This window comes from Phascolarctos cinereus, unplaced genomic scaffold, assembly GCF_003287225.1.
Source record: "Phascolarctos cinereus isolate Bilbo 61053 unplaced genomic scaffold, phaCin_HiC Scaffold_2;HRSCAF=192, whole genome shotgun sequence".
Taxonomy (NCBI): Eukaryota; Metazoa; Chordata; class Mammalia; order Diprotodontia; family Phascolarctidae; genus Phascolarctos; species Phascolarctos cinereus.
Genome location: NW_027555625.1, coordinates 94,447,967 through 94,463,406, shown reverse-complemented (window position 1 = coordinate 94,463,406; position 15,440 = coordinate 94,447,967). Strand labels below are relative to the sequence as shown.

Below are 15,440 nucleotides of genomic sequence, written 5' to 3'. Positions count from 1 at the left end.
GGCTTAGAGCCTTCATACCATCACTGTGACACAACAGAACAAATGATATACTGGAAGGGACTACTAGAACATCATCTTGTTTTTTAGATAAAGAATAAAATCCTCAAATGCAAGAAATATAAATGCAAAATACAAGTTAAGGTGTTCTTGTTCTGCTTTTCTTACAACTACCCATTATTACACAGAGGAGCACCTCCTTCTCTCTGTGAAATGTGAACGGGGAATTATATTCAATCAACTGGGAATTGTGTGCAGACTTGATTTTTAGCTGAGACCAGCTATGAATCATCAAACAACTAGTATTTATAATTTCTTAGAGTTTAACTTCCCCCCCTTTTGTGAGCCTAAGTCCCTTCTTATGTAAGACTTCCCTTTTTTGTTCGATTCAAAGTTCCCCTTTTTTGTGTTAACTCCTCATTTGGACTCATGGAAAATTACAAAGTTTCCACATGATGCTAAACTAGATACTGATGTTGTCAATAGCCTATTAATTGATAAACTTGTATAATGCCTTGCCAATCAGAGAAAAGGAATGTTACAATTTTGCATTCTCCATTTCCAAAAATAGGTTTCTAGTTTCTAACCTATTTCCAACCTTGATTTCCCTATTCTTGTCCTTATTCAAAATGCCCCAGGATGTGTTAGTCCACCTTGTGGCAAAACTATACAATTTGTGTTACTGAGGAACCACAATCAGGATAGCACAAGATTTAGCAGCTTCTACATTAAGGGAGGGCTTGCAAAATGATATTCCAGAGGTCAAAGGAGCTAGGATTAAAACCAAGAATCTCCTATCCAGCAAAACTGAGTGTAATCAATTGGGGGGGGGGAATTGACATTCAATGACATAGAGGAATTTAATGCATTCTTGAGAAAAAACCAGAGCTAAACAGAAAAACTGACTTTCAAATACACGACTCAAGAGAAGCATGAAAAAAGGTAAACAGGAAAGAAAAATCATAAGGGACTTATTAAAGTTGAACTGTTTACATTCCTACATGGAAAAGATATTTGTAACTCATGAGACCTTTCTCATTATTAGAGTAGGTGGAGGGAATATACATAGTCAGAGGGCACAGGGTGAGTTGAAGATGATGGGGTGATATCTAAAAAATAAAATTAAGGGGTGGGAGAGGAATGTACTAGGAGGAGAAAGGGAGAGGTAGAATGGGGGAAATTATTTCACATAAAAGAGGCAAGAAAAAGCTTTAAAGGGGAAGAGGTGGGTAAGAAGGAATGAGTGAACTCTACTCTTATCAGAATTGGCTTAAGGAGGGAAGTGGATGGGGGGGTGCTGATAGAAGGGAGGGCAGATGGGGAGAAGGGGTAATCAGAAGCAAAACACTTTTGAGGAGGGAGAAGGTGAAAAGGAGAGAGAGAATAGAGTAAAAAGGGGTAGGGAATAGGATGGAGGGAAACACAGGTAGCAACAGTAACTGCTAAAAAAATTTTTTGAAGCAAGTTTCTCTGACAGAGACCTCATTTCACTAACATATGGAGAACTGTGTCAAATTTATAAAAATAAGAGCCATTCCCCAATTGATACTATCTATAGCCATATACAAAAATATTCTAACTCACTACTGATTGGAGAAATGCAAGTTAAAATAATTCTGAGGTACTACCTCATACCTATTAGATTAGATGACAGGACAGAAAAGGTAAATGACAAATATTGGAGGGGATGTAGGAAAAATGAGACATTAATGTACTATTGTCCTAGCTGTGAACTGATTAAACCATTCTACAGAACAATATGGAACAAGGGCTATAAAACCATGCATATCTTTTGAGGTAGCAATACCACTACCCTGTCTGTATCCCCAAAGAGATTTTAAAAAAAGAAAAAGAAAAAAGACCTATATGTACAAAAATATTTACAGCAGATCTTTTCTGGGAATAAAGAATTAGAAATTGATGGGACGCACATCAATTGGGAAATGGCTGAATAAGCTGTGGTACGTAATTATGATGGAATACTACTGTACTACAAGAAATGATGAGGGGTAGCTAAGTGGTGCAGTGAATAGAGCACTGGCCCTGGATTCAGGAGGACCTGAGTTCAAATCCAGTCTCAGACACATAACACTTACCAGCTGTGTGACTCTGGGCAAGTCACTTAACCCCACTGCCTAACCAAAAAAACCAAACAAAAAAAAATGATGAGCAGGATGCTCTCAGAAAAACCTAAAAAGATTTACATGGGTTGATGCAAAGTGAAATGTACTGGGTACAAAGTAACAGCAATATTGTAAGATGATCAGCTGTGAATGACTTAGCTATTCTCAGCAACACAAAGACCCATGACAACTCTGAAGGACTTAGGATGAAAAATGCTCTCCATCCCCAGAGAAAGAAGTGAAGGTGTCTGAACACAGATTGAAGCAACTTTTGGGTTTGTTTGTTTTCCACTTCATTTTTCTTGAGGTTTTTTTTTCCCTATGTTTTCTTTCACAACATAACTATTATGGATATGTTTTGCATGACTACACAAACATGACCTATATGGGAACTGCTTGCCCTCTCAATGGGGGGAGGTGTGGAGGGAGAAAAAGAGAGAATCTGGAACTCAAAGTCTTAAAAACAAATGTTAAAAAATTAAAAAAATAAAAATAAAAACCATACAACTTGTGGTTAACACCTTCTTCAATCACCAATCAAGAACAGACAATATCCATGTTACTCAAGATTTTGTAATCTGCCTCTTTATTGACTATAAGAAAAGTTCTGTAAACTCTTCAGGGGGTCCTTAGTCACTAAGGAGCCTTGGACACCACTTATTGGCAACTGCTAGCCTTGCTAATATATGAAACATGCTTGGAACTTTGTTGCCTCAGTTTCTCTTTATCAAAGATTTCAAGAGACATCTCCTCTAAAATATCCTGGGGTTAGCAGTTAACCAAATGTGGCCAAGAACTCCAACTAGGGAAAAGGAAAGCAGCAATAAGGAGAGAAAAAAAAACCTCAATATTTTCCCATGCATCTAGTTAGCTGGTTGTGACACTGCATCAAAAGCTCTTTCCTTGCTCAGATATTCCCTAAAAGTTTCTCTGGGCCAAGATTTAACCGCCCTCTGCTTGCACAGTCCAATCCCTAGGTCTCTGTCTCTCTCTTCTAAGAAGTTGGTAAAGTTCGATCCCTTCAGGGGTAAGGGTGGCAAGGCATCGTCTGGTCCCCTCCAAAACTTTTCACCATCATAAGGTTCCCTATTGTCTCGGCCCATTCAGCCGTCATCTAAATTGTTTATGCCCCTTTCTGCAATGCAAACCGAAGATCAAAGCCACTCCCGCCCCCAGCCATCCGGTTTCACCAAGTTCTTTCCCCCTACCCCAGGACTCGGAAGGTGCGCTCCCACCGGCCCGGCACCTCCTCCCATCTCCCCGCCACGCTCGCTCGTTCCCCGCCCCCATCGTGCCAGGCTTGCCCGCTCGAACCGCCCCCCCCATTTTCACATCGGCATCCTCCCCCACCAAAACTCTCCTTCCCCTCCCCCAGCGCCACGCCCCCTTTACTCACCGCCTACCCCCCGAATCTCCTCCTCCAGCCTCTACCTCGGCCCCCCCCACCCCCATCCCCATCCCGCATCCCTCGCTGGGGGCTCACGGCCCTTCCCTGGGTTACCTGGAGGGAGAAACCGCCGGAGCTGGGGCCGGGGCTGGGGCCGGCGTCCCCGTCGCTCGCCGGCGCGGCCCTCCATTGAGTTTTATCTCTCGGGGCAGCGGGGCGACCCCGGAGCTGGAGCGGGGGCTGGGCCCGTGGGGGCTGACACCGTGGGGGCCGGGGCCTGGACCGGCAGCGGGGTCGGGCCTTGGGTGGGCTTCTTCGCTCCGGGCCGCGTCCCCGCGCGCCGAGAAGGCCCCGGAGGCTCCGGCTCCGGCCCCCGCGGCTCCCGCGGCCCCCGCTCCGGCCCCGGCGCCGCTTCCATCCGCAGCAATGGCGGCGGCCTTGTTGTTGCTGCACAGCGCCGGGCTCTTAGGGAAGAAGCTGAAAAGGGTACTCTGTCGCGACATGGCAGCTGGCGGGGAAAGAACCCCCTGCACCCCAGCTCGCTCTAGATCGCTCGGCCAGACGAATGACCCACCGCGGCCAACCGCCGACCGCGCTCTGGCTGGCGGGAAACGTGAGGAGGGGGTGGGAGCGGAGGGCGCAGTGGGGGAGGGGAAGGGCGGGAAGGGAGGGAGGCGGAGGCGGGTTCCGCTAGGGGAAAACCCAGCGTCTGGCCAATCAGAGCGCGCAGGGGCTCGCGCGGGAGCCTCTGTCTCCGAGCCCGCGCTAGCCCCGCCTCACGAAGCGGGCAACGAGGGGCTGGGCACCACCTAGCGGTTGGCCAGCGTCATTGCTCTCGCCCCTGCGGTTCCCAGAGGCTAAAAGCGGGGCGGGTTACTACCATAACGTTAAGTTTAGCTGCTGCCCCGGGGCAGGGTCGGGCGGGGAGTGACCACCTACAGTACTTTCTGAGAAAGCGACTGAATGATAGCAAAAGTTTACATATCTAAGGGCATAGAGGCATATAATAATACTTGTGCATGCAACTACGATCGTACTAATAGCAGTTAGCATTTATATAGCGCCTTAAGGTTGTAAAGTGCTTTATACGTATTTTATCCTCAAAACAGCCCTGGGGGTTAGGTGGTCAGGTTAAATGACTTTCCCGGGGTTATACTGCAAAGAAGTATCTGAAGCCGAATTGGAATTCAGGACTTCAGACTCTCAGACCTTCTACCCACAGCACCACCAAGCTGAAGACTGGAAGGAAATTTCAGGAGGGCTGGGGCCACTTCCTACCTAAAATCCCTCTCTATTCCAATGCTCTCCACACAGTAGCTGTTCAATAAATATTCTGTGGATTGATTTGATGGAAAGGCAGAGGCCCTGTTCAACCTCTCTTAAGACCGTAAAATTCATTAGGCATCCGAAGTTAGGGCTGGGGAATCTCTAAATTTTGTTTTTTATTCTAAACTTAAAGACCACCACCACCCCCTCAACAACAACAGAAAAGACATTTCCACAAAAATATCGTGTATGAAATGGAATCTCCATTCCAGGTGCTTGATTTTTTAAAAAGTTCGTTATTCCAGGTTGCTTTCAAAAATGTCCTCATCTATGCTTCCTTCTTTTCTGTGCATTTTAAAAAATGTTTTAACGGCTTCATTTTTTTTTCTTTTGGCATCGCTGTTGCGAACTGGTTAGGTGGATGGAGCAATTAATATGGAAGACCAGAGTTCAAATGTGACAGGACACTTAGTGGCCAAGTGACTCCTGGCAAATCACTTAATCTCTGTTTCCTCTTCGGTAAAATGGCAATAACAGCACCCACCTCTCCGGTTCGTTGTGAAGCTGAAATAAGATAAGATTTGTAAAGCACTTAGCAGTACCTGGAACATAGTAGGTGCTATAGAATTGTTAGCTATTGTTAGGATAACTGCCTTCCCTCTCTTCCTTCCCAGCCCCCATGAAAAACCTGAGAAAGAGAAAGGAAAGGAGGGAGAGGGAACTTGTAACAGATAATCATTGTTGAGCAAAATGAGGAGAGAGCTTTGGAGATCTTTTAGTCAAGCCCTGTTATTTTGCAAATTAGGAAACCTAAGCCTCTTGAAGTAAGATAACTCTCCCCTTCCTCCTTTTACAAAAAAATCCAGCCCTGACCTTTGGCTCCAGAATTAAAGGATTTGATTCAACTCCTATTTCTATTAATTCCTTTCTCCTGACCTTGGGCAAGTCATATTATCTCTCCTTTTTTTTTTTTAAATGAAAATGAGCATGTTAGTTTTGATCTCCAAGGTTTTTTTCAGCTCTAAATCCTTCTGTTTCTACTCTGGGCTTCTGCTTTCTGGGCCCATTGGCCACTTTAAGGCACAGAGCTACCTAGATTTTCCTAGCCCTTGAACGGGCTTGACCTTCGAGGTTAAGAGTTTTGTGTTCAAACTCTAATGCAACACCAACGTTTATTAAGTGCTGAATGGGATGTCCCAGTGAAGACTCCTCAGTGTAATTAAGGTTTGGGATAAGGCTGAGTGGGATGAGGGTCCCGTGAAAACTTCTTAGAAGAATAAATAGAAATTGTATTCGACACAAGGCAGGCATAGCAGCCTGACAGGCCTAAGTTTCAATTTACTAGAAATCGCCTGATTTACGGGAATTCAACCCCAAGTACCGCCCCCCCCCATGCCATTGTTAAGTAGTTAAAGTTTGCCAAGCCTGAAACTCCTGAAGAAGCCCCCCTCTGTATTTTGTTGATGCACCTGTTGCTATATTTTGGTCATGGTGACCTGGCTACAGTGTCTGGCTTGACTGCACATCTTTAATTGCTTCTTTGGTATTACTTAAGTAAACTAAGAAATATAGATATGTATATTGTGTTCATTGTTTTGTCTTCAGTTTCTGTGGACATTGAGGATGTGAGCCAAATATTGGCCAGTTGGTGGGAGGGGGGAATTTGCCCATTAGGGTATTTAATCAGGTCCTTTGCTTCTGTCTGTGTCTCCTTTCATCAGAGTATTCTGGTGGAGGGACACCCAAATCTCGAGGTTTGATATAATAATAATAAATTAACTTTCTGTTTCTCCTTGGATACCTCTGTGTGTTTTTTAATTTGAGTGGCATCCCACACAGTACTTAGTATGTAAAGGCACAGAATTCATATATTGTATGGTATGGCACCCAGCCCCCCAACATTCTCTCTGCCTGAGCTAGGCCTGGCTGGCTCATCCCAACCTGGCAGGTAGAAGTGGCTCTGCTAAGGCATGGCCACATTGTTACAACTCACTCTCAGGCCCCTAGGGAGAATCCTGGTAAGAGCAACCATTGATCTGCTATTCACTATTGTAGTTCCTCAGACCCCACTGGCTTGCTTCCCATTTAAATGATCTACTAAGATGACCCCATTAACTCATAATCATGAAACATGTATTAAGAGAAAGCAGAGCAGTAATAATCATAACAATCAACCCATAAATCTGAATCAATCTACTCTCCCAACAATGCACACTGAGTCCAGGGGGGTGGGAAATAAACAGATTTTATAGAAACCTAGTTGTAAGGCTCATGGGAAGGGAAACTGTGCCTGAGGCAACTCATAACCCTAGACTGTAGACCTTGATGACCTTGAACTCTTTAAGGTACAGTCTGCCCCACATGTCACCTTCTGCATGATGCTTTTCTATTTTTTGGACCATTGAAGAAGTGTTAAGCTCTTTTAACAAAAAATAACCTTAAAGTTTTAGATCTGCAGAACTTCTCAGAGGCAAGCCCCTGAGGAGTTTCCCCTCTCTCAAGCTGCAGATAGAGCTAGAGAACAAGTCAGCCTTCCTCCAGTCAGCTTTTCAAACAGAAGAGCATTCTCTGCTTTCCTCCAATCAGATCACCTCTCCACATGAACTGCAAACCCTGTCTGTATGTAGTCAGCTAGAATTTGCTTGTATTGTTGTACCAAGAAATCAGCGAGCAAGACCCAGACATAATTTAAAATGTGTATTTATTAGCGTGTGGCTGCAAGGGGTATGCAACCCAAATCAAGCAGCCCCGATCAGGGGTCGAGCTAGGGTTTATATGGAAAAGAGCATGGGAAAGAAATGCCAGGAACACTGATGAGGTAATCCAAAGGTGCAGGTGTCTTTGGGGGCTATGGATGGGAAAGTACAGGGAGTATACCGGACAGGGAGGGGGATGGATCTTTGAAGTCTGGCAGGAGGAAGAGTTCTTGGGCTGGCCAAGGACACCCCTCTCCCTCTGTCTTGATAAGAGAATGCTGTGCAACAAGGGAAAGCTTTCTCACAACATAGGAACTTACTGAGGAATTGGGAGGCTTCCAGAGACATGATCTGAGGGCTCTGTGTAGCTGTACCAGGGAGAGAGATAAGGGTCATGCTGAGGCCCATGCATGAATAACTGCTAGGCACAGTGTCCTTGGGCTGGAGAATGGTTGTCAGAGACTGTTTCTGAGACTAGGGAGAAATTGGGGCACAAGTACAAGCACAAGCAGCCGAGCGCCCCATCATTACGGGTCAGAGATCACACAAACCAGACCAGGTGTCCTGGTCTCTGGTATAAACATAATTATCTAAAGCAATTCTATTGCAAGCCTTCTTATCCATTTGCGTTGGAGGTACAGGCTATGCTGAGCTATGCAAGAGTACATTTCACTGTTGTTTAGATTTAGGAGGAGAGAGGTCTGGGGCAAGATTAAGCAGTAATTTCTGCTTTCCGTGGCTTAAAGGGCCCTACTACCTAAATGTTAAATTATGTTCTGCATTACAGAATGGCCACCCTACTTTTCTGCTTCTGTTAGATCCTCAGCTCTATTGGCTTCTGGCTTCTGGATGTAGACACTAACATCACTGCAAATCCAGTGCTCTAGCTACTACATATGCCATCTTTCATTGGCTTCTAATGTCTAATTTGCCATTTTTAGCATCGGTAAAGTATTTTTATCTCCAAGAGGGTAGCTTCCACTCTGGTCCTCTCAGAATTATCCGTACCTCCCCTCAGGCATTTCTGCTTTCCTCTGTGTTTCTCTGACAAAATTTTCTTTTTTTTTTCTCCCTGCCTCTTTTGGTAAATAAAATAATCAAACAAAAGGGTAGCAATACCTTGCCCTAGTCATTTTGGATAAAAATAGTATCTTCCTTCAAGGAATTTACAATCTAATGAAAAGATATAATATGTACATGGTAGGTAGGTAAGTGTGTGGAGAGTTGATCAGGAAAGAATTTGTATCTCATCAACTGAGGACAGAGAGGTTGATTTGAATTGTTCTGGTTCATAGCCACCCATTTCTGTTTGCCTATCAAAAACAAGATCTGTTACAGAGCCACTTTTTTGGCAGACCAGTCAGAGAATCTTAGACTCGATCAATCAACAAGAACTATATGCCAGACACTGTACTAGGCCATGGGGACATAAATGTAGTGATTGTTATGAATACCCTTTGGCCCAGTGATACTACCATAGGTATATCCCAAAGAGATAAAAGAAAGAGGAAAAGGACCTATATACACAAAAATATAGCAGCGCTTTCTGTTGTAGCAAAGGACTGGAAAAAATAAAAGATGTTTATCCATAAATTGGGGAATGGCTAAACAAATTATAACATGTGAGTGTAATGGAATAGTATTTCACCATAATAAAAGGATAGATTCAGAGAAACCTAGTAAAACACCCCCTTTGGAGCTATTTCCCCGACTCCCATTCATTTAGTTAGATTAAATCGCCATAGGTCAGCTGACTGATATTCTCAGAGTTCTAGGGTTACCCTTAGGCAATGAGTTTCTAGCACTGCTATTAATGAGCCCCCACTAGTGTGTCAAATGATTCATTTAACCCCTACTTTATTCCAATCAATAAGTCAGTTTGGTGTGATTCTGTAGGTATAGTGATTATTTCTGTTATACTTCTCTATTAATATATATTCACTTAGTCTAATCAAATAATGTTAGTACTGTCAGGGCCCTCACCCCCAAATCATTCCTCTTTTCACTCCTTTGTATCAGGAGATCGCTGGTTTTCCAGGGTAGAGGCCCAGCAAACAAGTTTACCCTGAGCAAGCACAACAGTAGTCCTTTGTGCTCACCCTCTGGATAAGCTCTGCTACAGCAAGCACCAGCAGGAACCACATCCCTGGCATGAAGCCCTAGGAACAGATTTTTTTTGTCACTAGGCAACTTTGCCTTGCTGTTGTTGTTGTTATACGTCACTGCTTGATTCTTTGTCTAGCCATAACTATCTGCATCAAGGCTTAGACTTTCTGCCTTGGGTGTCCTCAGCCTTACAGCAGACCTTGCTATACACCATTTGTGTCTAGTTTGTCTCCTCCAGTGGAATAAAGAAGGCCTTTGGCCTATAACTTGTGAGCTCTTTGGTATTTTATTTTATTTTTCATAGTTGACAGTTGGTGTTAAGCTCTTTGCTGTAATCTCTGTGGCTCTTTGGTCATTCATTTTTCAGGACTGAGTGGGATAGAGACCATTTATCCAAAATAAAATTCAGAGGCTTCTCTAGGTAGGAACAGAAGTTTTATTTAGCAAGTCTCGCACGAGAATCGGGCATCACCTACCCAGGGCAGACTGAAAGTAGGGAGGCAGGATACAAGCACCAAGCAAGCAGTTATATACCCTTACACAAACAACTCTAAGAAACACGTCCCCCCCCCCACTTGTTTACCTCAATCTCTTTATCCTCATTGGTTGAGGTGAGAGACCTTACATTCTGTTTAGAAACTAGGAGATACATTTTACCCAAAACTAGCTTGGGAGCTAGAAGATTGCCTTATATGGCAAAGATGAGGCTGGGGTGGTGGTTACAAAACAAGGGAGGGGGTGGGCAACAGATGTATGACCCGATCACATGATTCACAGGAAAATGAAACTTAGGCCCAGCTAATGCCAAAGCCTTAAGTAAATTTTGGGGCATAGCTTCCATTTCATATGAGAAAGTTTCACTTGTTTCCACACAGTCCCCCCTCTCATTTCATAGTTGAAAGTTTCTCACGACAAAACTGGTCAGTTTCTGCAGCCTCCCTATTTGCTGTTTCATCAGGGTTTAACCTTCCCTCTTCTTCCTGACTGACTGCCATCCATCCTTGATTCCCCAATGTCATTAGTCTTATGGCCTCACTAAGAGGCTCTTTTAATGTAATCATTCTAGAGAGTGTCCTTTGTACAGTAGTGGTAATTAACTGCATCATGCAAGGGACACACACTGGGAGTAGTATGACTGCACTCACTGCTATCAGTAAGAACCATAAAACCTGCTTCCACCAAGTTCCCCCAAACCAGGACCATCCCTTTAAGTAAATATGGAAAGGATTAATCTAAGCATTGACAAATCAAAGGGGCAGCCCCTTCATAAATGTAGATACAGAGACCCAAAAGAAAATAATAATGCAATTGTCCCTTTAAGAATCAAAGAGTATTTTCTTATACAGCTGTCTGGCAGGGAACATAATCAATGAAGTCCTCTTGTCCTTGGTATTTGCTCCAGCCATCTCCAGCACAGCATCTCAGCATCTTCCTCTTCTTCTTCTTATAGGAACCAGCTTTCTGTCCATTCTCCTATAGAAGTGATCTTAGCACAATTTTAGATTATTATTTCCAGTCCTTATAACCCTGATCATTTTTACAAACTTCTTGGAATCATGGCCAATTGTCAGGTTTAAGAAATTCACATCAGAACCCAGTGTCTTATACTTTACATTAATCCATTATTAATTTCCTTACCAGGGGGATGGGATTTCACTAAGGGATTAATCACAGGCTTCAGTACTTACATATCAATTTTTAACACAGTACATATAAAATCTTAAAATTTTAGTCATGCCTTGTTTCTTTGATGGCATTTACAAAATAAATCACAAGCCATTCTTCTTTTGGCTTTATTAATCAATGGTAACAAAACTTTAGATGAGTATGATATTATCCAAATAACAAAATAACATTCTCACAGGCTCCTGATTATCTCCATACCATTATCAAGAACTAAAGGATCCTAACTCATACAGGAACACTAGTCCCAGTTCTATAATAACCCAAGATGTTCCATAATCAATTATTTTAGGAAATTTGTTACTGTACTTATAAAACCTTCTGATTATAGAAACTTGTCACTAAGAGATTAGAGTAAGGGGACAATATTTCCCTCAACTTCCTGTCAACTCCAGACAGTGTTATGTCACACACTGCACACTGCATTGAGCCAGACTTAAAGTCCGCCCGGTTTCAGTTAAGGACACCTGGAGTTAGACTCAAAAACAGTCAGTCATTAGTCCTGGAAAGTTCCAACAATCAGTTTAAGATATGACTATAGTCTAATCCTTTTCTTATGTCTTATGCTGACTATTTGCTCTGACCATAGAAACTTACTATAGAAGGAAAAAGAGCAGAGACAGGTGACGTATCAAATATGACAGGATAAAACATCCTTAGCTTTGTCTGAATTCAGATAGAGTCGCAGTTCTCCCATCATGCAGTATCTGTTTCTCCTCATAGCCAAACTCAGGAATAGTCAGGTGGGAAACATTCCTTTCCAAAGGAACACAATGGGGAAACTGAGCCAGGAGGATCCCATCCTAGATTGAGGCTAAGATTGTCCCCTCAGCCTTTTTCCCAAATAAATCACATTTCCTCTAAGTAGATCTCCACCTGTTCTTGTGACATTTCTTTCAGATACTGATTTGATGCAAACTACACCCAGATTTAAACTCAAAACAAAATTAGTTATAGTCCCAAGAGCCTTTTACCTTAAACACCAAATCTCACTAATCACAGCTTAAAGCCAGATGCAGTTACTTTCACTCTCATGGAGTTGCAATAAGCAATATAGATTTACCAGGACTCATACATAAGAAATCTCACTTTACCTCTTTCCTTCTCAAATTTAAACTTGCCCTGCTGTAAAAGCCAATCATTAGAAATAATTTCTATCTACTGTACATAAACTTGCAACTTCTCAGCAAGGCAAGTTCATTGTCTAGGAACTGAATAATCCTAACAAGTTCTTTTCTCAGGGCAAATGACCTTGCCCACACAGATACAGTAATTAATCAGCCCTTTTTGGGTTTTAGCGTTAAAACAGTAATCCCAAACAACTTAGTTAAAAATCTCACAAATTTCATAAATGAGAACAAAACAATTTTAACTGAAAATTCCCTTTAAATAAAAATTTGGAAATTTTATGATTTCTTAAATCCCCAACAGCCAGATTCATTCCTTTTTCTCTTTTCTCTGAAGACACAATTAATTTAACATTCCAGATTATAAAAGAAATTGCCCTTCCAGCGACATAACTAATACAATTGAAAACAGACTCAATAAAAAATCTTTCTTTCTTTCTAGACCCCTTCACCAGATTCAACAGTCTCCTGGGGCCACATAGTTAATAAATTTCTTAATGCCAAACAACAATATGTGCTCTTAAAATTATACAAATACACATTTCTAAGTTCAATACCCTTGGCCCTTTATAAAGGAATATTATCCACAAATTCATATATTTCTTTAATATTTCAGTTCCTCATTCATGTCCACATTTTCTTGCAAAAGTTTTACAAACAGTTTGGAATCACCTATGGTAATCAGGTCAGTTTAAAATGTGAGAACTACTTCTTTTTGTTTTTCTGAAGGGAGATAATTGAATAGGACTCTCTCTCTCTCTCTCTCTCTCTCTCTCTCTCTCTCTCTCTCTCTCTCTCTCTCTCTCTCTCTCTCTTCCCAAACTGCCTTTACAACTTTACTATGCACTCTAAACTATTCACTCATCCTACACTATTTTTCCACTGTTCTTTAGTTTCTTTCAATTTACTTTAGTGCCAAACAGTGTAACAAGTTCTGAAATTAAAAACATCACATTTTTCCCAATTTGAATGAGTTGGGACTCGTGGGGAAACATCATGGTCTCAGCAACAGTCGAACTCAGGCATCCCCAACAAACCGCAGCCCTCAGCACAGCCCCTGGCTGCCCATAAATTACCTTTTGTTTATGTTCTGGTACACAAAAACTTTTTGATCTGAGGGGAAAAGGTTCCCTTTTTCTCTCTTTGTCTCCACACTCAAACTTGGCCAGAATTAGAATGGAGAGAGAGAGAGAGAGAGAGAGAGAGAGAGAGAGAGAGAGAGAGAGAGAGAGAGAGAGAGAGAGAGAGAAATTATTATTTTTTTCCCCAAAAGTTTCAAAACCCTCTTACTTTCAAAACCTCTATTCACACCATACAAATAAATTATACCTTCCTTAAGCTTTCTACACATACTCCTCTCTCCTACATGCTTAAACTTTCTTGCCTTTCTTTCTAATCAACTTTGATTAAAGTCCCTTTAAAACCGCACATATCTTATTTCTTTCTAATTCTGACCTGACACTTTGAAAATCCTTCTCAACTTGCTTTTTACCAATCATATCACCGAAATTATAAAGCATTTTTCTCTCTTTCTCTTTCCCATCCACCCACTCCTCTGAAGCTGCTGTTACCAGGAAGGGAGAGGGGGAGAGAAAGAAAGTGACTTTCCATAGTCCAGCTGCAGCCTTTTGCTGTCTGGCTGCAAAAGATACACACTGACACTCATTCATACCATGCACAGACACAAACACACAAAAAAATAGACATACAACAACCCTCCGCCCTGTAGAATCCTCAAATCATCTTTAATCATTTTCTTCCTATCCTTTCCTTTATATTTTGGTACTTCATTCCAATTCTGCAATCGATTGCCTAAAGGACTGTCTATAGGTACCTCATATTTTTGTGCTTCGACTGCACAGATTTAGATTGTTCCTTTCCCATTCCTAGGCCCTCACCTAGGGAATTTACAGGAGTCATTACCGAATTCCCCAAGTCTAAAGACTCAGCCAAATCACTGAGGAGGGTCGCCCACTCCTCACCAGTTACCCATGAAGCTTTCTCAGCGGCATCCTTCCGATGAGATATCTATTCCGCAATTTGATTAGGCCCTGACTCCACCTAAACTAGAGTCCACCCTAAAGGGCCTTCACCCTGTGCCAATTACCTCCAGACCCCTGAGTGCTTACCTCTGGGTTGCACGTGTACAACCTACGTGACTGCTCTCACTCACCGGCCGGCCGGAATTTCTTAGTTTCGTTTTGATCGTTGGAGCCCTAACAAGCCTTCTGCTCCTCCGAGTTCCTCTCTTTGGGTTTATTTCAAAGACTGGGCAGCAACTCTCCTCCAGGGCTCAAGACCTCCAAGAAATCTGGGATGCACGCTTGGTCTTGACCTCGGCAAGGAAGCCCCCTCCCTAATCAAAGAAAATGCCGGACGATCACCCAGTTGAGTAGGATAGAGACCACTTACCCAAAACAAAATTCAGAGGCTTCTCTAGGTAGGAACAAAAGTTTTATTTAGCAAGTCTCACACGAGAATTGGGCATCACCTACCCAGGGCAGACTGAAAGTAGGGAGGCGGGATACAAGCACCAAGCAAGCAGTTATATACCCTTAGACAAACAACTCTAAGAACCCACACACACACACACACACACACACACACACACACACACACACACTTGTTTACCTCAATCTCTTTATACTCATTGGTTGAGGTGAGAGGCCTTACATTCTATTTAGAAACTAAGAGATACATTTTACCCAAAACAAGCATGGGAGCCAGAAGATTGCCTTATTTGGCAAAGATGAGGCTGGGGTGGTGGTTATAAAACAAGTGAGGGGATGGGCAACAGATGTATGACCCGATCACATGATTCACAGGAAAACGAAACTTAGGCCCAACTAATGCCAAAGCCTTAAGTAAATTTTGGGGCATAGCTTCCATTTCATATGAGAAACTTTTAGTTGTCCCACCCAGGATCGACGGTACAAATTTTACATATCCAACCAATATTAGTACACACTTTACGTAGCTTGTATTTAGGAATGATTAGATAAGGTTAGACAGATTTTTTCTTATATTAGGCCCCAGCACTTTAAATACTTGGTTA

At 42.5% G+C, this 15,440-nt stretch overlaps 1 protein-coding gene across 1 annotated transcript in view; it reads right to left on the bottom strand.

Moving 5' to 3' along the window:
* The window catches only part of MSH6 (mutS homolog 6), a 32,489-nt gene extending 28,324 nt beyond the window's left edge, over window positions 1–4,165 (bottom strand). Inside the window, exon 1 of the mRNA XM_021001318.2 lies at window positions 3,622–4,165. Coding sequence (XP_020856977.1) covers window positions 3,622–4,010 — 389 coding nt within the window. The 5' untranslated portion in view covers window positions 4,011–4,165. The remainder of the gene's footprint in view (window positions 1–3,621) is intronic.
* Window positions 4,166–15,440: the final 11,275 nt, after the last annotated feature.